General features: G+C 65.2%; 1 protein-coding gene across 5 annotated transcripts in view; it reads left to right on the top strand.

Annotated features, from left to right (window-relative positions):
• The first annotated feature begins 2,032 nt into the window (after positions 1–2,032).
• The window catches only part of BRD3 (bromodomain containing 3), a 30,697-nt gene continuing 7,446 nt past the window's right edge, over positions 2,033–25,283 (top strand). Inside the window, exons 1-8 of one of the 5 annotated variants that reach the window (XM_054727773.1) lie at positions 2,033–2,073; positions 18,414–18,732; positions 19,508–19,645; positions 20,654–20,801; positions 21,477–21,691; positions 23,616–23,987; positions 24,383–24,511; positions 24,787–24,978. In XM_054727773.1, the coding sequence (XP_054583748.1) occupies positions 18,520–18,732; positions 19,508–19,645; positions 20,654–20,801; positions 21,477–21,691; positions 23,616–23,987; positions 24,383–24,511; positions 24,787–24,978 (1,407 nt within the window). In that variant the 5' untranslated portion in view covers positions 2,033–2,073; positions 18,414–18,519. Of the gene's footprint in view, positions 2,074–9,841; positions 9,984–18,020; positions 18,287–18,413; positions 18,733–19,507; positions 19,646–20,653; positions 20,802–21,476; positions 21,692–23,615; positions 23,988–24,382; positions 24,512–24,786; positions 24,979–25,283 lie in introns of those variants that run through there. The other 4 variants (XM_054727772.1, XM_028127211.2, XM_008152483.3 and 1 more) reach the window with 4 other exon arrangements.

Genomic DNA, 25,283 nt, shown 5'->3' with positions numbered 1-25,283 from the left:
CCAAGGAGAGCCGGTGGGAGCTGGCGGGCTGCTCTGCTGTCTGCAGGGTGACGTCCCAGGTACCATCACCTGCAGTCACACGCGGGAAGGGGAGGGGCTCAGAGGCCTCGGGAGGACGGGAGCGCGGTTCGGCCCCAAACCCCGTGCATTCTCCCCCCCACACCCCCCCCCTCACACACACACCGGGGCTCCCCTCCGCTGCCCACGTGGGTCTTAGCGTCTTGGAGGGGGTCTCCCCCGCGCCCCACCCCAGCCCGTCTCAGAGTGACAGGCAGGCTGTTATTTACCGACTGAAACTGGGAACACCGACCACGACTCGGGACGCGGTGCGAACAAAAGGACGGAGCGTTTGAGGTGGACGCGCCCGGGGAAGGGAGCTGCGCGGTTGCCATAGACACGGGCCGGGAAGCCCGGCAGCTGGTGTGGGGCGCCGTCCCAACCGTCTCTGGGCCCCGGAGGCCTCTGCTCACCCTTGTACTCGGGGAGGTGAGGCCGCGGCTGCAGACGGTAACCTGACCGGCTCCGGAGGGGAAGGGCACCTCCGGCCACTGCCTGCCCTGGTCCGCCTCCCCGCTGGCGCGGCCTGAAACCCCAGCCCTAACCGCTCACAGCCTCCGTTAAGACTCAGCTGCCTTCCCCTGGCCCTGGGTCCAAATCCAAACTCAGCCGGGGGAGTTTACCAGACCTACCGCCTCCTCTCACCTAGGGCCGGGGTACCCCCAAACTGTGCACCCCGGGTCCCAGCGCCAACTCCCAAGGGCTTGCAGGCCTCCGACTCGCCCCTGCGGCAGGTGGAGCGAGCCAAGGGCCCTGATCCCCGAGCTCAGAACTCAAGCCAGGTGCCCAGGTAACCTGGTTTCACCGCCTCCTCCGGGGATAGACGCTTCCAGTGAGCCCCAGGGCGTGGCTCAGGGGCTGAGCGTCACCCTATGAACCAGGAGGTCACAGTTCGGCTCCAGATCAGGGCACATGCCCGGGTTGCTGGCTCGATCCCCGGTGGGGGCGTGCAGGAGGCAGCCGATCAATGATTCTCTCATCATTGATATTTTTCTCTCTCCCTTCCTCTCTCAATATATATATATATATATATATATATATATATACACACACACATATATATATATATATATATTTTTTTTTTTTTTAAGAATCAGCCAATGAATACATGAATAAGTGAAACAACAACCAGATGTTTCTCTCCAAAAAAAAAAAGAGCTCTAACCGGTTTGGCTCAGTGGATAGAGCGTCAGCCTGCGGACTCAAGGGTCCCGGGTTCGATTCTGGTCAAGGGCATGTACCTTAGTTGTGGGCACACACCCAGTGGGGAGTGTGCAGGAGGCAGCTGATGGATGTTTCTCTTTCATCAGTGTTTCTAACTATCCCTCTCCCTTCCTCTCTGTAAAATAATCAATAAGCCGAAACCGGTTTGGCTCAGTGGATAGAGCGTCGGCCTGCGGACTCAAGGGTCCCCGGTTCGATTCCGGTCAAGGGCATGTACCTTGGTTGCGGGCACATCCCCAGTAGGGGGTGTGCAAGAGGCAGCTGATCGATGTTTCTCTCTCATCGATGTTTCTAACTCTCTATCCCTCTCTCTTCCTCTCTATGAAAAAAATCAATAAAATATATTTTTTTAAAAAATGTCATCAAAAAAAATCAATAAAATATATTTTAAAAAAAAAAAGAACATCACCTTCTCATAGGACTCCAAGCTTTTGAGAAGCCATATTAGTCACAGGGACAGTGGAGGGCTTTCCATGAGGCGGTAGAGGAACAGACCACGTGGCAGGAACTGATGCCCCCCCCCACACACACACACACACACACACACACACCCAAAGCAGGCAGCAAGGTGGGTGGGAGCACTGGCCCTTTAACGGCCAAGCCCCCAGGTTGGATTCCGATGGCAGTTGATGAGGGAGCAACATGGGTCCCGGGGACACGGGGGATGTGCAGGCCCCAGGCCTTGCAGGGGCCGCTGGCCAGGTTTCCCTGCGGGACAGCTCCCCCCGCTTCGCCTCCATTCCCGGGAGCTGCTGACGCTGCCCGGCAAGCCCAAGGCTCCCGCCAGCCCAGGTCAGTGGGGTCTGGGTGACGTTCCGTGTCCCTGGTGACTGGTTTGGGAGAGACGTACGACCCCGCCTTCCTCCATGCCTCCTCATGGTCCGTGCGACAGGCGTGTTGCCTACCATCCCTGGGCCCCGTGGGCCTTCAGCCAAGCCGAGGCCGTGGGCCGCTCTGAGCCTGGTACCCAGACAGCCGTTTCCAGCCCTGACTGCCCCCAGCCTTCGCCAGGGCCTTGGTTTCCCGGGGACAGAAAGAGCAGGTGGCAGGAGGAAGCGGGACTCTCTCCTTCCAGGGCCTCTGCCCAGGGTGTGCCCTCCCTCATGGACCCGTCCCTTCTCCCTCCTCCCTCTCGCCCCTAGTGAGCACCCCAGCCCCGTTTCCCCTGCGTCACCTCCCCGCCCCCATGCCACCCTCGCTAAGGTGACCCCGTAGGCTGCCCCCCTCAGGGTGACCGACGGCTCTGTTGGCTTAGCACTGTCTCATTTGGAAACTGAGTCCAGCCGGCATGGTTCAGGGGTTGAACATTGACCTATGAACCAGGAGGTCACACTTTGGTTCCTGGTCTGAGCACATAAGGGATTGCAGGCTCGATCCCTAGTGGGGTGCGTGCAGGAGGCAGCCAATCAGTGACTCTCATCATTGATATTTCTATCTCACCCTCTCCCTCTCTGAAATCAATGAAAATACATATTTTTAAAAAGAAAGAAAACTGAAAGGCCCTGTCCCCAACCGTCCCTCAGCCCCAGGGAAGCGGAGGCCGAACTGTCCCTTCCTTAAGGTCCCCAGGCTCAGCCCTAGGCTGGCCCCCCACCCCCTGCTTCTCTGTCCCCTTCCCATCATCCCCTGTGAGCATGCTGGCCCTCACGTGTCCACCCCCCTCACTCCTGTGGGTTCATGGGAGCAGGGACAGCCAGCCCAGGCCACAGAGCCCGATGGGAGGGCACACAGTCGGTGCCTAATAAAGACCCCCCCCCAACGAAGGCATCCTGGGACGTTAGCTGCCACTTCCTGTTGGATCTAACCCTATCCTAATTTGCTTCAAAGGCCCCACAACTAAATCTGTCTGCCCTTAGCCCCGCCCCAACTCCAGGCCTGGCGGCGGAGGGGGGGGGGTCCCAGGGCGGCCCCTCCAGGCTGTGCAGGGTGTTGGGCTGCGGCCAGCGGGCGGGTCTCAGAGCAGGAATCCCTGGAATGCGGCTCCCAGCTCCCCAGCCAGGCCCCACTGTTCCTGTCTGCAGAGGCCTGGGCTTAATCCCTGGGTTAGAGCGAGGTCCCGACAAGCTAGTGAGGAAGACACAGCCCTGGGCGGGCAGGTGGGAGTCAGAGGCCCAAAAAGCGGGGGATTTTGTTCAAAGCCTTTAGGCTTTTTTTGGGGGGGGTGGAGGGGGAGGTGCCGCAGGGGTCCCCGGGGGCATCTTTAAGGAATATGAATGCCGCTGCTGTGTGCCACCTGTTCCCCTGTCACGTCAGATCAGACCACTGCCAGTTGTCCTGGCCGGAGGGCGGCAGCTGCTCCTCCTGGGCCCCCGGAGCCCTTCCCGCGCCCAGGGCTGCACATACCGCCTCCCTGAACGCCAGGCGCCCTGGAAAGCTGTTCCGGTTTTTACAGAGGCGGACCTGGCGGCTCCGAGAGCCTGGAGACTGGCCCCAGGCCACACAGCGAGGACCGGAAAGGGCTGGGCTCGACCCTGCTCTTGGGGCCTCCATGCCAGTGAGCAGACGCCGTGTCCACATTTCCACACGTTCCCACAGCCAGGTGACCCCAGCGGCCCTGCAGCCCGCCTCCTGCACGCGGCTCTCAGGGGCCCCCACGCCCCCCACCACGCGGCCTGCTCCTCCCCTCCCACGGCGGCCTGCAGACCTGGGCGGTGGGGTCTTCCCCGGACTTTCCCGGTTACGGATTGCGGATGGTTTCTGTGGGATGAGACCCAGGAGCGCCCGGCCTGGCTCAGGAGGCGGGAGCGTTGTACCGCGGAAACAGGCCAGCGTGCCAGCCGGGGGCACCCCTCACCTGGCACTGGAGGGGGGTCCGTGGGGCCGAGGAAGGGCGCCCCGAGGCCACCACACTAGCCCTCGCCTCTCTGGGTTCCCAGGGCGGGAGAATTCCCTAACCAACCAGCAACTAGCCTAAAATAGAACAGCTGACGCCTCGAACCAGGGGCCAAAGTCCCCGGCGTGTGCCCGGCGCCCGGGAGGCCAGCTGCAGGCCGGCTCCCCCCATCCCCGCGCCCCTCCCCTGCCTGCCCCTCCCTCCATCCTCCCAGGTCTGTGAAGCCCCTGGAAGCTGCTAAGGGCCCAGTGTCTGCAGGGAGCCTGGTCCAGGCTTCCCCGAGGCTGGCGGGCGGCCTGGGCTGGCAGGCAGCTGCCACCTCCTGGGAGCCGGACCTTGGGTGGCAGAACCGGAGGCTGAGCGGCCGCCCGCCACGTCCAGCCCCAGCCCCAGCCCGCAGCCGGCACGGGCTCCCGGGCTCCCGCAGCAGAGCAGGTGCTGCCCACCGCGGCCTGCTTGGGGCAGAGGGGCAGAGGGGTGAAGCGCAGACGGCTCTGGATTGTTCTAATCCCGGCCATGGATTCCCCGTCAATCTCAGGGTCTCCTGTTCAAGCTGCCGGGGAACGAAGGGGGAGGGACTAGGAGAGCAGGAGTTGGTGTAAATCATAGAAACAGCCCAGCCCTGACCTGTGAACCAGGAGGTCAGGGTTCGAGGGCACGTGTCTCCCACATCGATGCTTCTCTCTCTCTTCCCCCCGTTTCTCTCCCATTCTCTCTAAAAATCAATGGAAAAACATCCTCGGGGGAGGATTTTTTAAAATAATAATAATAATAGAAACAGGGGTTCCTAAACCCCAATGAGAGCCTGGCCTCAGTGCCCGGGTAGCACACAGACCCCCCCGGCCACCGAGCCCTCCCGGAGCCCTTCCCTCATAAGGATGGACCACTGGACGGGGCCGAGCTGCCCATCCCTCGCGGGGAGTGGACCCGCGGGGCACTCAGGGTCCTGGGACGTCCTGCGCCACCTGCTGAGTGAGGTGCTGGGCCGAGGCCCTGGAGGGTCGCTCAGGCGCGCTGAGCAGCGGAGAGCCAGCGTGGAGGGGGTGCACCCCGCAATGCCACTGTGCCACTCTGTGGGGGGAGAGAGGGGCCCAGGGCGCCGGGGAGGGAACCAGCAAGGTTCGCGGGCGTCTCCCTGCGATGCCCTCGGCTGGCGGTGCTCTGAGGAGCAGTGGCCGCAAGCATGGCGTGTAAGGACTTGCTCCCTCTCCGCTGTGGGGAGAGGGAGAAGGACTGGCGCTCGTTTTTCTTTGAACGCTCCTTCGGGCTCACCCCGAGCCCGGCTGGAAGTTGCTGAGCCCCGGCTCAGCCTGCCTGCGGCTTCCTGAGATGCTGTGTTCCTTCCCACGGCCAGTCTGGGGCCGGTGGGGCTCCTGGGACGTGGCCCTTTCTTCGAGGTGATGGCGCTTGCCGGCTTACAGCTGCCCTGCCGGTCTCTGCCCGTCCTTTCCAGTCCCGGTTCCGGTAACATTAGTCTTCTCCCTCTTTTTTTTTTTTTTCCCCTAGGACAATCTAGCTAAAGGCTTGTCGGTTTCCTTGATTTAGGTTAGCTGAGTCTCTCTATGGCTTTTCTATTTGTTAATTTTATGTATCTCCACTCTAAGCTTTATTATTTCCTTCCATTTGCTGGCTTTGAGTTTAGTTTCTTCCTTTTCTAGTTCCACTGGGTGGGAGTTTAGGATTGGAGAGAGTTCCTCTCTTTTAATATAGTCACTCACGCCGATCCGTTCTCTCTGAGCGCTGCCTTCACGGCACCCAGTAAGGTTTTGGTGTGTTTGGATTTTCTTTTTTTTTTATTTATATATATTTTATTGATTTTTTACAGAGAGGAAGGGAGAGGGATAGAGAGTTAGAAACATCGATGAGAGAGAAACATCGACCAGCTGCCTCCTGCACGCCCCCTACCGGGGATGTGCCCGCAGCCAAGGTACATGCCCTTGACCGGAATCGAACCTGAGACCTTTCAGTCCGCAGGCCGACGCTCTATCCACTGAGCCAAACTGGTTTCGGCAGTGTGTTTGGATTTTCAAAAACTTGTATTTACTTTTTTTAAAAAATATATTTTATTGATTTTTTACAGAGAGGAAGGGAGAGGGATAGAGAGTTAGAAACATCGATGAGAGAGAAACATTGATCAGCTGCCTCCCTGCACACCCCCTACTGGGGATGTGCCCGCAGCCAATGTACGTGCCCTTGACCGGAATCGAACCTGAGACCTTTCAGTCCGCAGGCCGATGCTCTATCCACTGAGCCAAACCGGTCAGGGCTGTTTTTTAAGTTTTATATGTTGACAGAGTTTTATTTATTTTTCTCAATAGTCACCGGAGGGTATTTCCCATTGGTTTTCAGAGAGAGTGGCAGAGAGAAGGAAAGACAGAGAGAAATATCGATGTGAGAGAGACACATCCATTGGTTGCTTCCTGCAGGAGCCCAACCAGGGCCCAGGGCGGAGCATGCAACCAGGTACGTGACATTGGGTGATTCTCCTGCGTGACCTGCCCAGGGATCAAACCCACACCTTTGATCTAATGCCCACGACGCTCTAGCTCTAACCAACTGAGGTTTAGTTTTCTTGTGTGTGTGTTTTATTGATTTTTTACAGAGAGGAAGGGAGAGGGAAAGAGAGTTAGAAACATCGATCAGCTGCCTCCTGCACACCTCCTACTGGGGATGTGCCCACAACCAAGGTACATGCGCTTGACCGGAATGGAACCTGGGACCTTTCAGTCCGAAGGCCGAGGCTCTACCCACTGAGCCACCTGGGTCAGGGCTGTGGGTTTAGTTTTAATTGTGTCCAAAAATCTTTGCTCCTCTCTGGGACTGTCCCTTCCCCGGCCAGCACTCTTGCCGCTGTATCCCAAGGATTGCTTCTTCAAATAAAACTCCACTATACTGCATAATACTTACCTGCTTGCCATGGGAAAAAAACAAATGATCCAGATGAAAAACTACACGGAATCACCCACCCTGGCTGGATTTTGCCCCAGGGTTCTGAGCGCCGGCAGGCAGGCTGCCTGTTTTATCTGTGAAAGTCTGTGCGCCCCGGCCTGGCAGCCCGATGGCAGCTGGTGCCTCCTCTTCCCCCTGTGGTGCCTGCCGTGCCATGAGGCAGGAGTGCGGGCCACCACCCACCCCCTCCCTCGCTACCTCTGGAGTGAATGGAGGAAGGGATGCCCGTACTATCTCACGCGTGAGAGCTTACACCTCATCCCCTGCGACCATCCTCTGAGGCAGGTAGTGATTATCCCCATTTCACAGGTGAGTAGGTTGAGATTCCGGCGGGCGGGCTGTCACCTGTCCTCTTGCCTCTGCGGCCACATCAATGCAGCGCAGCGCAGTCTTCCACTCTGTGCTTTTAAGGACTTCCACTGTTACTTCTGGGCAAATGAAAAACGGTGGTGGCAGGAAAACCGGGAAAGTATTTCTTGAGCCAGACGTGCTGAGGGCCCTGCGCACACAGAGCCCGGCCCGCACGGAGCTGCCACGGGAGGGCAGAGGCCAGTGAACAGGCCTTGTCCAGGGTGAGAGCCCGAGGCACAGGCCCCACCTTTCCCACCAGCTTCTCCCTCCCCCTCCCCCCGCGGAGGATCGGGCCCTATTTTTGTCCCCCTTGACAGATGAGGAAGCTGGGTTGGGGAGATTAAGTGGCCCAGTCTCATGGGGTTGAAACTCCCAAGAACTTGGGAAGGGAGAGAACAGTGGTTGGTGGGGACAGTCAGGGTCACCCAAGTCCCTTCCTAAGGCAGCTCTGCTTCTCCAGAGGCCTCAGGGAGGCGCCCCACACTGGGACCAAGGAGGGGTGAGCCCTGGGCCCAGGGGCCCAAGGTAAGTGTCCGTCACGTCGCTCTGACAGACTGCTCCCCAGACGGCTCCAGCCGCGGGGAGGGTCACTGCACTGAGCCACCGGGGCCACACCCGAGTGGGCAAGCCGGACTGGTGGGCACGGGGAAGGGAGAGGTGGGACCCGGGTCCTCCCTTCAGAGCCAGGTCCCCGGGGACGCCCAGGTTCCTGCTATGCTCCCAGGGGGACTCCTCTGGTCAGCGGAGGCCCGAGGAGGGTCATCAGCACCCAGGGCATTCGGTCAGCAGCCTCCACAGCCTGGCTGGTCAGGGGCGGCTCTGCAAGGTCAAGACCAGGGGGGAGGCTCTTTGTTTTGGCCTCAGGGGGGGCGGGGGGCGGGGTCTTTTTAAGTGATGAAGTGGACCATCCTGATGGCCAGGCCCAGGCGTCCCAGAGAAGGAGACCCAGATGGCAGGATGGGGACGCGGCCTTGGGGGTGAAACAGAAGTGGGGGTACCAGGCCAGGGCTTGGAGAGGGACGCAACCGGGACGGTGGTTCTAAGGAACCAGCCTGCAGACCCTCACCTTCCGGGACCTGTCGCCTCCCCCAACCCCAAACCTACAAAGGAAAGGTCGTCCCCAGCCAGGCCCTTCTCTGCAGCCACAGGGGCTGCAGGATGTCTGCTCAGGCAGCAGGGGCGCTGGGAGGCTGGGGACAGTTTGGGCTGAGCCTCCCCTGCACCCTCTTCCCCGCATACTGGTTCCGTTTGACCCAAAGCAAGTCCGTCCGTTCACCTCCCAGAGCCCGGCGTCCGCCCTGTAAGCCTGGGGCAGCCGGCCTGTGAGAGGGGGTGGGCGCCGGCCGGCTGGGCCGCTCTGGGTCCCTGGCACTCAGTGTAAAGACGCGTGCATTTGGGGCAGTGGAGCGATGGCGCAACCTCAGGTCCACCCAGCGACCCGGGGCCTGGCTCGGAAACACCACCTCGCAGTTGGCAGGTTCGGCGAGCACTGAGGAAAACGTGTGGTTACTGACGTTTTTATGGGGGGAGGGGGGTGTCTAACATACACTACGTGCAGCCACCTTAATTTATAGCTGGGAACATGTACTCACGTATACAGCCGAGTAATTGCCACCTGAAACAAGATCTGAAAACGTGTCCACGAGCTGATCTTTACAAATTACGGGAAAAGGGCCCGGGTCCTTGTTTTTATCTTTGGAGTCTGGAATCTCAGGCTAGGGACCTCAGATTCCCTGCCTGCCCTCGCTGGGCAGGTGGGGAAACTGAGGCTGAGGGTGAGGGGGGGCGGGGTCGGGAACATCTCCAACGCCTCGCCAGTTCGGGGACTTGGGCTCCCCACCCCCCAGGCGTTGTGGGTACGAAAGACGGGTGCGGGGGGTGGGTAGAGGAGGTGGGTAGGTGGGGGCGGGGCGGGGCCGAGCGCAGCTCCTCCCCCCGCGGGGCCGCCCCTGCGCGCGCCCGCCGCCCCGCCCTCGCCTCCCGTGCGCGCCCCCGCCAGGCTAATTAGCAGCGCGGTTTGTTTACAAACAAGGGCGCTCTGCAGGTGCGCGCCGCCCGGGCTGTGCGCGGCCGGGTTCCAGGGCGACCCCAAACCCCGGGCTCGGAGACCCCGGGCGCGTTTGGCGGCGGGTAGGCGGGCGATGGCCGCGCTCCCGCCTTTTCCACGCCACCCGGGGGCCCCAGGAAATTCGCCCGAGGAGCACGTCCCCTGCACCGAAGGGAGGGCCTCCCGGGGTCCCCGCCTCGTCGCCGGGGTCGGAGGGGTGGGTGGGCGCCCCGCCCCAGCGCGCCCCCCGGGCCGCGTCCGCGGGGCGGGTGGCGGGCGGGGGCGCGCGGGGTGGGGCGCGGCGCCGGGGGGGCCGGGACATGTAGTCCGCGCGCCGCCGCCTCCCCTGGGCAGCCCGGGCGCGGTCCGGGCCGCGGACTACGACTCCCGCCAGGCTCCGCGGCGCAGCGCATGAGCCCAGCTCGGCTCTGGCGCGTCTATTATGCTGCCGGGGCCGGCGAGCCAAAGAGGAGCCGGCCGCGCGGGCCGGGAGGGGACGGCCGCCGGAGCCGCCGAGGCCAAGTACGCCTTTCTCTTGCTTCCTTGCGCGCGCGGGGCGGCGGGCGGCAGCGGGCCGGGCGGGCCGGGCAGCGCGGCCCCGAGTCCCCGGCGCAGGCCGCCGGCGCGTCCGGGGAGCCGGGCGCCCCAGCCTCCGCCGCCGCCGCCTTTGTGCGCGGCCACGATGCAACAAAGCGCGGCGGCCGCCCGGGCCCCCTCTCCTCGCCCTCCGCCGGCTCCCTCCCGGCTGGCCGCGTCCCGGGCTCGGGGGGCGTCGCCGCGTCCCGGGCTCGGGGGCGTCGCCGCGGCCGGGGCGCGTAGCCTGGAGTTGGCACGGCCCGCGCCAGCCGGCCTCCCGTGCGTCCAGCCTCACGGAAGGGATTTTTCCCCCTTTCCTCTGCCCGCCATCTTTTGGAGGGGAGGACGCGGCGGGGAAGGTGCGCGGCGCGTCCCGGGCCGCGCCGTGCGCTCCGGCGCCACTTTCTTGGCGCGCCCCGCCCGCCACGGTTCCCCGCCGTCGACGCGGCCAGGGCGAGGGGCTTGGCCAGGCCCGAGCCCGGCTCTGCGCGGCCGCCCAGAGTTAGGGGCCAGCGGGTGGCGTGGCCGGAGGGCAGTGCCCTCCCAGAGTGGGCGCCCGGCGCTGAGTTTGAGCCCCTTTGCGGGGCCGCTGCAGCCGGGCCAGGAGGAGACGCAGCTCTCGTTTGGAAAACAGCCCGAAAAGCGCCTCATCCGCGCGAGGGGAGTTGGAGCGGGAGGAGCGGGCGCTGCTTCTGGTCCCTACTCGGGGTGGGCATGTTACAAGCCCATCGGGGAGCAGGGCTCACCCCGGACTCCGATGTCCCCATGTTCTGGGGGGGCTCTTCGTGAATAAAGCTGGGGCTCGGGGAAGGCGATCCTCCCTCCACAGGTTGCTCCTGCGGGGGCAGGGCCGGTGGAAGCCGTGGGAAGCCTTTCCCTCGGAGCCAGGGGTAGTTTTGCAAAGATAAAAAGTGGGGGCACTGCACGGGGCCCCCCTGGGTGGTCCCCTGGTCTATCTTGGGAGTCCTCTCCGTTGGGCCCAATCCCTGAGTGTCCTGCGACCCTTATTTTTGGCCAAAAGCTTTCTGCCCAGAATTTCATTAACGGGCCCCCGCTCCATCTCGGTGTTAGCCGGGCTATTGACTGCAGAGTGGGGGGGGGGGGTGTCAGTGGGCTAACTCCCGGCCGGACAGGCCCCTCCTCTCCAGGCCCTGCCCCTCCCCACGGCGGAAGGTTCTTTATCCCTTACTCTGCCCTGTAAAGTGGCTCTGCTCCTGGGCCCGAGGAGAGCCTGCAGCCTGTGCGAGGTGTGGCATTCTTCTGGCTTTTAAGGAGAATCCAGAAAAGGCCTGAGCCCTTGGGGGGGCCTGAGCCCTGGGGAGTTAGGGACTCCTTCCCTGCCCTCCCCCGCAGCTCTGAATGCGGGCCTTTCATTTGCAAATAAAGGTCTGAGTTTGCCCTTTTCTGTCTGGAGGCCTTGATGTGTGCCGTAGTTACAGATCGGGGAAAGATTGGGCACGTACTCTGCCTGGACGTGAGGTGGGGGGGCATTTCTCTCGGACCTTTCTGGTAACTTGGGGGCCCCATACCTGGGCCCTGGGCGTCTGGAAACGCCTCCCAGCAGCTCCTCGGGGCTTCGATGCAGCCCCCACGGGGTCCAGGGAGGAGGGGCTCCTGGGTGGTGGCTTGGTGTTGGGGAACGGGAGTCCGTGCCTCTCCTCTGCCACCGCTCACGTGCGCCCGGGAAGGGAGCTTTGCATAAAGGGGTTTGTAAACACAGCTCCCGCCTTCCAGCAGCCAGCCCTGCAGCCGGGCAGAAAGTGAAAGTGTGTGTGTGTGGGGGGGGCACCCGCTCACCTCCTTCCTGCGCCCTCTTCCTTCAGGTTGGCGAGTTGCCAGCCGACTGTGGCGAGCTGCATGGCCACTTCCTGGTTCTTGGGGGAGAGCCCTCGGGGAACGGAGGGGGAGGGGGGGGGAACCAGAATGGAGTTGACTAACAGGTCCCCAGCGCCCGGCCTGGCTGGCTTTCTGTCCTCTGCTGGTGGGCCTTGGTGTCCTGTGACCCTTACTTTGGGCCAAAAGCTTTCTGCCCAGAATTTCATAATGTGCCCCTCACCCCCAGCACGGCTGTGGCTCGGAGCTTGCCCGAGGCTGCTCTGCAGGCGTCCCGGTTTGGGGGCCGTTCTAGCACTTGGTTCGGTGGTGGGTGGGGGGCGGCCTGTGGGGAGTCCGCTTTACCGAGGGCTGTGCCCCCCGCGGGCAGGCCCGCACGTCGGCGTCTGCAGGGGATGTCCTCGCAGCATCCCTCCGGGAAGGGAAAGTTGGGGAAGCTGGCGGAGAGCAGGGCCTGCGTGCCGCACCTGTGCCTTCTGGGAACTTGGGGGGTGGGGCTGGCGGCTCTGGTCTGCTTGGGTGCCCTCCATCCCATCTGCCCCCTATTTCAGGAGATCAACAGGTGTTTGGGTCAGGGGTGCTGGTGGCGGCCCAGGCGGGGACTGGCGCCTGGAGCTTCCTCAGTGTCCCTGTGGTCGCGACGCCCTCGGACGCCTGCCCCCGCCCGGGTGCCTGCGCTCCTGCCCTCCTGCCAGCAGGGAAGCTCGGGCTCGCACCCGGAGAGTCCCGGGTCAGGACCCTTTGCAGGCGGGTGGGTTAGAGCAGGGACGCCCAGACGGGCCTCGGCTCTCGGCTCAGTGCCCTGGCCGTGTGTCTCTTCTGCCAGCTTTTATTTATTTATTTATTTTTTTTATTTTTTTAAATATATTTTATTGACTTTTTACAGAGAGGAAAGGAGAGGGACAGAGAGCTAGAAACATCGATGAGAGAGAAACATCGACCAGCTGCCTCCTGCACACCCCCCACCGGGGATGTGCCCGCAACCAATGTACATGCCCTTGACCGGAATCGAACCTGGGACCATTCTGTCCCCAGACCGACGCTCTATCCACTGAGCCAAACCGGCTTCGGCTCTTCTGCCAGCTTTTAGCTGTTCTACCAGAGAACCAGGTCCCAATCTACCCCCTGTCCCCCTTTTTTGTTAATCCTCACCCAAGGGTATTTTTATTGGTTTTTGGAGAGAGAGGACGGGGGAGAGGGACGGAGGGGGAGAGGGAGACACATCGGATGGTTGCCTCCTGCACCCGCCCTGACCCAGGATCGAACCTGCAGCCTCGGTACATGTCCCTGACCGGGAATCAGACCCTCCAACCACTGAGCAACACGAGCCAGGGCCCAATCTACCTCCTCCTCAGGGTCTTTCTAGCCTCGAGTTAGAGCCAGCCAGAAGATGTTTTGGGGGAGCCCCCCTCCCTCCCTGCCACGGCCCCCCGAAGTGTTGGGACAGTCGTCAGGCCGGGTCAGCGAGGTGTTTGGGGAAGGACTTGTCCAGCTCCTGGGCCGTGTCCCCCCATCCGCTTTCCCCCACGTCACGGGAAGCTGGGCTGGGCGGCCGCCACGGCAGCATTTCCAGAGCGATGTTTGGGAGGTGATGGCGGGGCCAGAGCGGGGGCGCCCGCGTCACAGGCCCGGCTCGTCGTGAGGAGCTGGGGTCGGGAGTGTCTTATCCTGAGGACGGTGGCGGGCACTCCTGGTGCCAGCCCAGTGCCGGGAGCGGGGTGGCGAGCCGGGCTCTGCGGGCTGCGGCCTCCAGATAAGGCAGGCACCCCTCTGTGCCCTGCCATCTCAGCTGCCTCCAGGCTGTGCCCCTGGCCACGTGTGGTTCTTGGTGGGGAGACTCACATGACTGTGTCACTGCTGTCCGGGATGATGGGACCCCCTCCCGCCCCCTGCAGGCGGCCGAGGGCAGAAGGGGCGACGGAGCAGAGCCCGCAGCGGCGCGCGGCTCGCGCTCGGGCACGTGGGCTGTGGTGAGCACCCCAGCCCTGGCGGCTGCGGTTCGGTGGTGGGAGGTGGGTGCTGGCCTCTGGGAGCCCTTGGGTGGGATTGTCGGGGGGTGGAGCGTGGGGCGGGCTGTGCTGTCCTCCCCAGGGCTCCAGGCTCCGACGGCCTCCCTGCGGGCAGGAGGGACGTGCACCTGTGTGGAAAGGTGTGGACACCTGTGTGTGTGTGGGGGGGGGGTGGGGGGGCTGAGTGCCTACCAGAGACCCTGCTTTACCGAGGGCTGCGCCACCCTAGGTCCCACTCTGCCCGTCACGCTGCTGATCCCGCGAGGCAGCTGGAGTGAGGGGTGGGCAGGGGCCCTGGCCCCCGGCCCTCTCCCGCCGCCGAGCATCTTGGCTCTGAGGCCTCCCAGCCCCGGGACCCTGCTCTCGCCGCGTTTCCCATCTCCAGTGGGATGAGCGGGTCAGAGCGTCCGTGGGGCGGGCCGCTGCCCGGGCCGCGGAGGATGCCTGGCCGAGGACGCGTGGGACAGCCCTTTGCTCTGGCATCTGGCAGGTTTGAAGCGCCCGGGGCGCTCCAGCTCGGGGTTGCTGACGCCCGACTGGGCGGCGAGCGGGAAGGTGTCTGGGTGGCAGTCACGGGCGAGCGCTGGGCCTGGCGCGAGTGTGCATGGCACCCGAGCAGGTGGCCGGTGGCCCGATGCCGTGGGCCCCAGGTCTTTGGGATGAGGGCCGGAAGCTCAGGAGGTGTCCGCCCCCTCCCTCTGCGATCCTGGGGATGGGTTTGGAGAGGAGGGCGGGCTGTGTGGGGACGTCTAGGCTTGGCTGGGTGTGGGGAGGGGTGAGGGTGTGGGGAGGGGTGAGGGTGTGGGGAGGGGTGAGGGTGTGGGGAGGGGTGAGGGTGAGGGTGTGGGGAGGGGGGTGGGTGTGGGGAGGGGTGGGGTGAGGGTGTGGGTGTGGCCTGATGTTCCCCTTGAGCCCTTCGGGGGGGCAGCGGGGGCCTGGCCTTGGGGAGGGGCCTGCAGGGGTGCACGGGGGGCCGCCAGGCAGGTGTGATCTAACCCTGTGGGGAGTGGGGGGGCCCTGGTCGGGGCACCTTGCTGTGGGCAGAGACGCCTCGGGGACCGCGTGCAGGCACTGTTTCCTGCTGGGCATGGCGTGCTCCCTGGGCGGGAGGTGGCGCCCAGCGGGAGGGGGTCCTCACCTGCCCGGCTGCCCTCCCAGGCCACCCCCGGGCCCCACAGGAGGCAGTTGGCTCCGTCTGTCACTGGCGCCGCCCTGCCCCACGGATCCTGTTTCCGAGGCTGAGGCTCCAGGGTGGCCGTGGCCGCGGCCGCTGGTCGGAGTGCCTGGGAGGCCGGCTTGGCCGCCTGGGGGCTGGGAGCCGGGGCCACACTCGGCGGGGCCCTCCCGGCCTCAGCTCCGGTCCCAGCAGATGGTCAGGCTTCCGGGAGGCGGCGGTGAGGTCGGTGAGGGGTGGATGGCGGCGTCCCGGGCCTGGCTCTGCCTCTTTCTCTCCGGTGACCTTGTGCCCCTTCACCTCTGAGCCTCCACCTGGAAGGTGGAGCTCACGTGACCCCCACCAGCCAGGCCAGGAGGGGCACAAGGAGACAGGGCTGGGTGGTGCAGGGAGGAGCCCCCCTCGGGTGCAGAGTGAGCCCCGCCCCCAGGAGGTGGGGTTGGTGCGTGTGAGCTGGGCGGCAGGGAGGCCCAGGCGAGCGCAGCCCGCCCCTCGACCCCTCCCCGGACCCTCTCCTGAGGCGGGTGCTCACTCCCTGGCTTCCCTCCTACCTCCGCCCCCCCCCCACGGGCACTGTCCCCAGGACTCCCCCCCCGCAGGCCCTCCGGTGCCCCACGCAGAGAGCCCCCTGGGGACCAGGCTCCTGTGGAGGTCTGAAGCCGCTTCTGTCCCTCCCCCAACCCCAGCCCAAGGAAGGGCGCCTGGCTCTGGGCTGGGCCAGCCCCTGCCCACCCTCCAGGCCTCATCCCCCCCGCCCCCCACCCAGGCTTGGCATCATGACAGGAGGGCCAGTGCGGCTGCTGTCGAATTTTCTAGAATTTTTTAAAAATTGATTTTGGGGGTGGGGGGCAGGTAGAGGGAGGAGAGAAACATAGATGAGAGGGAAGCATCAATTGGCTGCCTTCCGCACCACGCCCACCCACCGGGGACTGAACCTGCAACCTAGGTATGTGCCCTTGACTGGGAATCGAACCCGAGACCCTTGCGTGTGAGGGCCAACGCTCTAATAACCACTGAGCCACCCCGGCCAGGGCGCCTTGGTGGTTTTCGGCCTCCACATGCTGTGTCTCTGTCCATCACTGACTTTCAGTTCAGGGTGAACCCTGGGGGGGCGGTGGCTACTGATCTCGTTTCTTTCTGGAAGCCGCACTCGCCTCCCTGGCCCTGGAATGTGGCCCTGAGCCCCCACCCCGGCGAGGGCGGCCGAGGGGACAGCTGCTCAGCGTGGGGGTGGCGCGCCCTTGCTCGGCGCCGACAGTGGGCTCTGTGGGGATTTGCGGGGCAGGCCCCGTGGTGCGGTGTGGCCGGCCGGACCCGGGGCGGCAGAGCCCAGACGCGGCGTCGTGCCGAGCGCTCCCTCGTGGGGAGCACAACCTCGGTCGGTTCCCCTTTAGGGGCGCTCGGGGCTGCTGGGCCTGTCCCCACGCCCGGGCAGCGCCCCTGCCCTTGGAGAGGACGCCCCACTCCGAGACACTGGCCTACTGACCGGGGTGCCGTGGGAGCCCCGCCCTGGCCAGACCGTGGTTGGTTTGTGTTTTGAGTACTTTTTTCAAAACAGAAATTCCTTCCCACTTTTTTTTTTTTTAAATATTTTATTGATTTTTTTACAGACAGAAAGGGAGAGGGATAGAAAGCTAGAAACATCAATGAGAGAGAAACATCGACCAGCTGCCTCCTGCACACTCCCCACTGGGGATGTGCCCGCAACCAAGGTACATGCTCTTGACCGGAATCGAACCTGGGACCTTTCAGTCCGCAGGCCGACGCTCCATCCACTGAGCCAAACCAGTTTTGGCACTTTTTTTTTAAAGTATCTTTATTGATTTCAGAGAGGAAGGGGAGAGAGAGAGAAAAACACCCGCGATGAGAGAGAAAAATGTATCGGCTGCCTCCTGCACGCCCCACACTGGGGGTCGAGCCCACAACCCGGCACGTGCCCCGACCGGGAATCGAACCCTGACCTCCTGGTTCATAGGTTGACGCTCAGCCGCTGAGCCCCGCCAGCCGGGCCTTCGCACTTTTCTCTCTTTGCAAAGCTAACGTGCCGTCTGTCCTTGAGCTTGGAGGAGGGCGGTCTGCACCTGGGCCAGCAGCCTTGGACCCTCCTGTGGGCCCGTGTCCCAAGGTCACTTTTGGCCCCTGGCTGTCCCTGCCCGTTTCCTGGCTCCCAGGACGGTGTGGCGGGACTAGACGGCACTGGGAACCCAGAGCTGGGGTTGGCCCGGAGGCCTGGGGCTCGGGGAGGCTCGGGCAGGCGCTGGCGGCGCTGGAGCCGAGGGCCCGAAGGGGGCCGGGCGTGGTGAGAGCGTGGCCATTGATCCCTGCAGCCAGGATGGGGGGGGGGAGCCACAGGGCACAGTGCGCCCTGCAGGCCGGCGTGGGCGGTGCTGTCATGTGAGTGAGGAGGGCCGACCCCCGGAGGTTCGTGGGATCCCAGCAGGAGGCGGGGCGCTTAGACCGGGAGGGGTGGCGCTCGGGCGAGGCAGCGAGGTGTCAATGACCCGGGTGCGTGCCAGGCTCGGGCTGTCTGTCTGGTGGTGAAGGCGCCGCCTCCTCACCGTTGGCACCAGCCGACACGCTGACCTGCCCACTGAGCCGCCCTGCAGACCCCGGGCCGTGAGGCCGAGGAGCGCGAGGCGCCACTCCTCCGGGAGGGCGTGGAGGAGCGGAGCCGGCTCCCGGGGGCAGGCAGGTGGCGTGCTGGGAGAGGAGGGCCTCGTGGGTTCTGAGCCCCTTCCACTCGGGTTGGCAGGGGCAGAGCGGAGGGTGCCAGCCAGTGTTTCACAGTCAGCGTGGGCACAGCCTCCACTGGCGTGCCAGCGGTCCTGGCGCAAACACGCCACGTGGCCCGTGGCAGGCTACCGCCAGGGTGCTAGCCAGCTCCGGGTTCCACCGAGTGTCACAGCCTGGCCGCCATCACAAACCCACAGCCGTTCTCGCGGTTACGGTGGAACCTCGCTCGCTCGGTGGGTGGCCTTGCTCGAGGGTCTGCCTGCCAGGCTCAGCTCTGCGGGGTCGCAGCTCTCTGCCTGTGGATCACCCCCCGATCCTTTAGGGCCTGAAGGGTTGCCCGGCCCGCTGCGGTGTGGTCAGCCCGGGGTGGGCAGTGAGCTGACGGCAGCCGCCTCCCCACCCCTGCGCTCCCCCTGCCCGGTGGCGCGTGCTCAGGTGGCCTTTTGCCACCCGTGTCCCTCTGTGTCCTGCTCGAGACCGGGCGCGTGGTTCTGTGGCAGGTGAGGTTGGCTTGACCCGGGCAGGCGGCTCTGCCATGGGTGCGGCGTGCGGGGAGCGGGCTGGTGGTGGCCGGGCGAGGCGGCGGGGCCTCGTGACCGCCTCCCTCTGCTGTCCCTCCTCCCCCAGGTGCTGCCCGGTGGGGCCTGGAAATGGGGTGTCGCGCCTCCGCGGGGAGGACGCGAGGGCCGCCCTGAGCCGCTGCTGCGACGACGGCCAGTGAGCACGCCGCACGATGTCCACCACGGCGACGGCCGCCCCCGCGGGGATGCCGGGGGCCCCGGGCCCCGTGAACCCGCCCCCGCCCGAGGTGGCCAACCCCGCCAAGCCCGGCCGCAAGACCAACCAGCTGCAGTACATGCAGAACGTGGTGGTCAAGACGCTGTGGAAGCACCAGTTCGCCTGGCCCTTCTACCAGCCCGTGGACGCCATCAAGCTGAACCTGCCCGTGAGTCCGCCCGCCGCCCGCCCCCGCGTGGCCCCGGCTCGTGGACCTGCTGCTCTCCCGGCCTTGGCACAGGTGGTGCCCGAGACGTGGCTGGTGCTGGTGGTAGTGCTGGTGAGCCGGGCGTGGCCCGTGCCTCCAGCGGGGGGACAGCTCAGAGCCCGAAGTGGCCAAGGAGAAGAGGGGCTACTTGGGGTACAGGCGAAGGGAGGGCGCTGCCCCCGGCGCAGGGAGAACCCGTGCCTCGTGGTGACAGGAGGGTCCAGGAGCGAGGGCCCCCCTGTGTGCACTCCGTCCCCCCCACCTCCCCTGTGCTCTCCGTTGATCCGCCGAGGTCAGTCGCTCAGAGGGGCCCAGGTGCTGACCCCGTTGGCGCCGAATACTGACCCGGCGTCCGATGGCTTTCCTCCTTGAACCCAAATAGAGGACCCTGTGTTTCAGGGGGCGCCCTGGATCAGCACTTGGTAGCTGGGTTCCGGGCCCGGCCCAGCCCTGCCCACCCGCGGCCCTTGAGCGAGGTTTGGAACGCGGGCGGGGGCTAGGCCCCCATCCCCAGCGAGACAGCTCCGGCGCCGCAGCCCCGTGCCTCTCTGAGACCCGCCCTCCACGTAGAGCCCTGGTCAGCGAGGGGTCCCCAGCCGGACGAGCGCCGCCCCGGGCCGCACGCCCTCCTGCCCTCGGGGCCCAGGCGCTGGCCAGCCCTGTCCCCGTGGCGAAGACTTGGAATGCGGGAGGAGGATGTTGAGTCCGTCAGTGACCCTCTGAAATCTCTTCCTAGGATTATCACAAAATAATAAAAAACCCGATGGACATGGGGACTATCAAGAAGAGACTGGAGAACAACTACTACTGGAGTGCCAGCGAGTGCATGCAGGACTTCAACACCATGTTTACAAACTGCTACATTTACAACAAGGTGAGGAGCGCGGGGCGTGGCCCCTGGACCGGCCTGGGCGCTCTGCACACGCGGGCCCCGGGCCCCACACGTGACCCCCACGCACTGTGGGCCACGTCCCCGCGGGAGGATGTGAGGCCTTCCAGAAGGAGGGGACGCAGACCGAGCTCTTTATTATTTATTTATTTATTTTGATATATATTTTATTGATTCTTTACAGAGAGGAAGGGAGAGGGACAGAGAGTCAGAAACATCGATGAGAGAGAAACATCGATCAGCTGCCTCCTGCACACCTCCTACTGGGGATGTGCCCGCAACCAAGGTCACATGCCCTTGACCGGAATCGAACCTGGGACCCCTCAGTCCACAGGCCGACGCTCTATCCACTGAGCCAAACCGGTTTCGGCTCTTTATTTATTTTAAAATATGTTTTTATTGATTTCAGAGCGGAAGGGAGAGGGGGAGAGAGGTAAAAAAAAATCAACGATGAGAGAGAATCATTGGTCGGCTGCCTCCTGCACGCCCCTTACTGGGGATTGAACTGCGACCTCCTGGTTCATAGGTCGGTGCTCAACCACTGAGCCACACCGGCTGGGTGGTTTTCTGAATTTTTTTAAACAGTTTCTTCATTAACATGTACTCTTTTTACCTCTCTCCTGCCCCACCAAAATGTCTTTCCAAGTTTTACTCACTGGTTTCAGAGAGAGGAAGGGAGAGACAGGGGTTTATTGTTCCATTTATTTAAAACGCTCTTATTGGTTGGTTCTTGTATGTGCCGTGACCTGGGGTGGAACTCGCAACCGTGGCGCCTGGGAGCGAAGCTCTAACCCACTGAGCCGCCCGGCCAGCACCTCTGAACACTGCGGTCGCCAACCTTTCGGACCTCACGGACCGCCAGTGGCCCACGGGCCCCCGGTTGGCGACCGCTGTGTTAAGTCTCTGAAGTGGATGTTTCTGAGTCAGCCAGCGTGTCCGGCCGGCGCGCGGCTCCTTCCCCGGCATGTAACCTCGGCTCTCCCGTGTCTTCAGCCCACAGATGACATAGTGCTAATGGCCCAAGCCTTAGAGAAAATTTTTCTGCAGAAAGTGGCCCAGATGCCCCAGGAGGAAGTTGAATTATTGCCCCCCGCTCCGAAGGGCAAAGGCCGGAAACCGGCTGCGGGAGCCCAGAGTGCAGGTAACGGCGGGTGCTCCTGTCCCAGGGCGGGTCTCCGCCGTGGCGCAGTCCGTCCGGGACACGGGCCTCGGTGGAGTCGGTCTGCCCTCAGGCATGCTGGGAGGAGTGGCCGTGGGCCTCGTCCCCGAGCTCCTCCCGGCCCTGGCTTCGAGGCCCCCTCTGCCGAGTCCCAGCTGTCCCTCCGTCCCTCCGAGGACGTTCCCCCTTTTAGCACTTGAATTCTCTGGGGCGGGAGGGGCTGTGTCAGCCGTTGGGGAGCCCCAGGGACTCACCTGGTCCCGGAACCCGGCAGGGAGGTGCGTCCCGACGGACAGGCTGCGGGGGCGGCCGAGCCCTCGGGAGAGGCCGGACGGGTCGCCAGCAGGGGGGACTGCGGGTGGCTTAGCGGCTCCAGGCGGGTCACTCCGATGGCTCCTGGCGGAGTCTGGCTTATCCCACTTCTCAGGCGCAGGCCTGACCCACCAGGCTGCGTGGCTCGTCCCGGCCGGAGGGGGAGGCCTTGTACTTGGGGGAGCACCCACAGGGGCGGCCGAGATGCAGGGCCCGTGTCTGGGGAGGCAGGGCTCCTCCCACGTCGGGCCGGCCGCGGGGATGGTCCAGGAAGCTTCTGGAAGGACTGCGTTTGCCCCGTCTGCCCAGGAGCCGGGCCTGTCCAACCTCCTGTCCTGTCCCCAGGTACGCAGCAGGTGGCGGCCGTGTCCTCTGTCTCCCCGGCGACCCCCTTTCAGAGCGCCCCCCCCACTGTCTCCCAGACGCCCGTCATTGCTGCCACCCCTGTGCCAACCATCACCCCAAACGTCACGTCGGTCCCTGTCCCCCCGGCTGCCGCGCCCCCGCCTCCGGCGACACCCATCATCCCCGTGGTCCCTCCCACGCCTCCCGTCATCAAGGTGAGCGTCCAGGGCTCGTCAGGGTTCCCGGATTTGGCGGGGGGGGGGGGGCCGGGCAGGCGGGGACTCTGCCGCCGTCCCTAGCCACCGGCCGTGTGCGTGTTGGGCGCCTGGTGCACGTGACTTCTGGATGGTTCTCGCCGGGCCTGTGATGCCGACGAGGCGACCGAGGCTCGGGGGCTGCAGGTCACATGGCTGGCGAGGGCAGGCTGCACTCGAACCCCAGCTTCTCCGCCCTGAAACCCGGGCCTTGGCAGTGCACGGGTCCAGGTGGGGAAGGTGTGCGAGAGGAGGGTGGGAGGGTCCCGGCCCATCTTGCCCCGCCCTGCGCGCACACGGATTTTCAGCCAGCGGCGTGGGGAGGGCGGGCAGTGGCCCGCTGGGTCCTGAGGCGTGGGCCTGTCGATCGCCTCCCCCTGCACCGTGTGCCCCTCAGCGTGAGCACCTGCACCTGCGCCTCCCCGCTCGCTCGTCTCCCCCCCCTCGTTCATTTCCCCCCCTCGCCTCCCCCCCGCCTCCCCCCTCGCCTCCCCGCTCGCTCATCTCCCCCCTCGTTCATTTCCCCCCCTCGCCTCCCCCCTCGCCTGGGAACCTTTCACGTGGGCCTGCCCTGGCCGCTCTGGGCTCGGCGCAGGGGCTCCGCCAGGTGGGGGCTGGCGGCCTGCCGTCCCCGCTCGCTCCCGCGGCCGCGCGGGCACTGACGTGTGTCGTCTTCTCCGGTTTGACCCTCGCAGCAGCCCTCTGGGGCAGGCAGCGTTCCCCCATCTTACAGATGAGGAGCAGGCGCTCAGAGGGTTAATGGCTCCCCAAAGGTAACACGCTCCTCCGTGGCCCCCGCCCCCGGCCTTCACTGCCTGCACTTGGGGACGGCTCCCGGCCCGGCCGCCACTGCCCGCCCGGCTGGTTTGGAGCATGTCCTGTTTGCCATGGCCAGACACCCCCCGGGCCCCTGCGGCACGTGCTTGGCATCGCTGGGTGCCCATCAGGAGTTGGTGGATAGCCGGCTCGTCCGGGGCAGCGACCCTGGTGGCTGTAGACAGCAGACCTCGTGGCCTCGGCCTGAGCGGAGACGCGGGAGCCGGCGGAGTGGTCTCGGGACACCGAGCCCTAGCGTGGGCACGTGGCCGCGAGGCCCCAGGGCTGCTGTGCCCAGAGAGGCCTGCGGGCCCGCTGCCCTGGCGTTAAACGTGCTCTCGCTGGACACACCCACTCCGGCTCGGGGGGGGGGGGGGGGGGGGGGGGGGGTGTTTAGCATCCCGCCCCCCACGGGAGAGAGGCCCTCGCTGGCTCCCGCTGCCTTCAGGGTGGAGTCCAGACCCGCCTCTCAGCCCCTGCTGTTCCGCCTGCACCCGCATGCCTTGCCCTCTCCTGCTCCAGACCCCTTCCTCCCCCCCCCCCCGAAGGCGTTGGTTTTGAGGTCCTTGTTGGAACGTCCCTCTGTCTCTGCCGCCCCTGAGCCTGAGTCCTGCTTGGCGAGGATCCCGCTGGCGGCCTCTCGGTCACGCCTGACCCGGAGCCCCTGGCGCAGCCGGCCCGGTGCCGGTCAGGAGCGGGTGGGTTGCACGCTGCCCCTCACGGCTCGGGTGTGCCGAGCCGCTGTGAGCCTGGGGCCTGGGGCGCCGAGGGAGAGGGCAGCTCAGGGAAGGTTCCGAGTCCAGCCTCACCACTGCCGGCTGTGTGACCTTGGGCCGGCTGTGTGACCTTGGGCCGGCTGTGTGACCTTGGGCCGGCTGTGTGACCTTGGGCCGGCGACGCGGCCCTCCGAGCCTCCGTCCCCATTGCGGGGGCAGCTGGGAGGATGGACGCGGCCGCGCCGGCTTGGCTTTGCGCGGTGCCTGGCCGGGAGTCGTGCTCCAGAGCAGCTGCCGCGACTCGCTCTCCGCCGGCTTCGCCCTGGCGCTCACGGGCGGTTTCGCTGTCACAGAAAAAGGGCGTGAAGCGGAAAGCGGACACGACCACGCCCACGACGTCCGCCATCACCGCCAGCCGGAGCGAGTCGCCCCCGCCGCTGTCGGACCCCAAGCAGGCCAAGGTGGTGGCCCGGCGGGAGAGCGGCGGCCGGCCCATCAAGCCGCCCCGGAAGGACCTGGAGGACGGCGAGGTGCCCCAGCACGCGGGCAAGAAGGGGCGGCTGTCGGAGCACCTGCGGCACTGCGACAGCATCCTCAAGGAGCTGCTGTCCAAGAAGCACGCGGCCTACGCCTGGCCCTTCTACAAGCCCGTGGACGCCGAGGCGCTGGAGCTGCACGACTACCACGACATCATCAAGCACCCGATGGACCTCAGCACCGTCAAGGTGCGGCGGGGGCGGGCCTGCCCGCAGCCCCGCAGGGAGGGGCTCTGCCCGGCGACGCTGAGCTTGCAGCGTCCTGTCCTCCAGCCCCTTGATCCCCACTTCCTGTTTCCTTCACTTCCCTCTGTCCCTGTCCCAGGGCACCGAATGTTTCTGTAATGGGGGTGTGTGGGGGGGGTGGGGGGGCGCAGTTTAGGCGAGAAGGCCCTCCCAAGTGGCCTCGCCCTCACCAGACAGAAGTGGGTCCGAGCGGAAACCCAAGCCTGGCCCGCAGCTCCCGTGCGGGGCTTCCTGCCGGGGCTTCTCGGGGCTCGGACGGGGGTGGACGTGAGCAGGGCGTCTGGCTGAGCCGGGGACGCTGGCCGGTGCCCCTCACGCCCCGTCGTCGTGTGTTACAGAAGAAGATGGACAGCCGCGAGTACCCGGACGCACAGGGCTTTGCGGCCGACATCCGGTTAATGTTCTCCAACTGTTACAAGTACAACCCGCCCGACCACGAGGTGGTGGCCATGGCCAGGAAGCTGCAGGTAACCCGGGCGCTCTCGGGGGTCGGGGGCCCGGTCCGCTGGGCGAGGCGGGGTCAGCAGCTCCGGGCCGGGCCGTAGGGAAGACCCAGGTGTCTCGGGACGTCCAGCGGGAGGCCCCGGAGCCATGTCCATTGCCGTGGTGGCCACGTGCTGGCCGGCCGCCACCTGCTTCCTGGCACTTGGACAGCAGTCGCCAACGGACGGACAGCACGTGGGAGGAAACCGAGTGGAGGCCCGGGGCGTCCAGGACTCAGGCAGCCCCTGCTCTCTCGCAGGACGTGTTTGAGATGCGGTTTGCCAAGATGCCGGACGAGCCGGCAGAGGCGCCCGCACTGCCGGCCCCCGCAGCCCCGGTGGTGAGCAAGGGCACGGAGAGCAGCCGCAGCAGCGAGGAGAGCTCCTCCGACTCGGCCAGCTCGGACTCGGAGGAGGAGCGGGCCACCCGGCTGGCGGAGCTGCAGGAGCAGGTGAGCCCGCGCCCCCTCCCCCGCAGGCCGCAGCCGTCCTCCCCGCCGTGCCTGGGGGCGGGGACCGGGAGCGTTGCTCTGAGGGCCCCCGCGGCCGTGCCTGCCGTCCTGGCCCCCGCAATGCTCCGGAGCCTTGGTGGGCCCGGGTGCCTCGCGCTGCCCGAGAAAGGCCCAGCGGGAAGGCTCCGGCAGCAGCCACGCGGGGTGCAGGCTCTTGGGAATGAGGCTGTCCTGCCCCGGCCTCTGACCCGGCCCCCTGCCTCACTCTCCTCATTTACAAATCGGGGCCACTGCTCCCCGCTGCT

The sequence above is a fragment of the Eptesicus fuscus genome, chromosome 15 (assembly GCF_027574615.1).
Source record: "Eptesicus fuscus isolate TK198812 chromosome 15, DD_ASM_mEF_20220401, whole genome shotgun sequence".
In the NCBI taxonomy this organism is placed as follows: domain Eukaryota; kingdom Metazoa; phylum Chordata; class Mammalia; order Chiroptera; family Vespertilionidae; genus Eptesicus; species Eptesicus fuscus.
The sequence above is the reverse complement of the archived record's forward strand: the minus strand, read 5'-3'. Positions and strand labels throughout refer to the sequence as shown.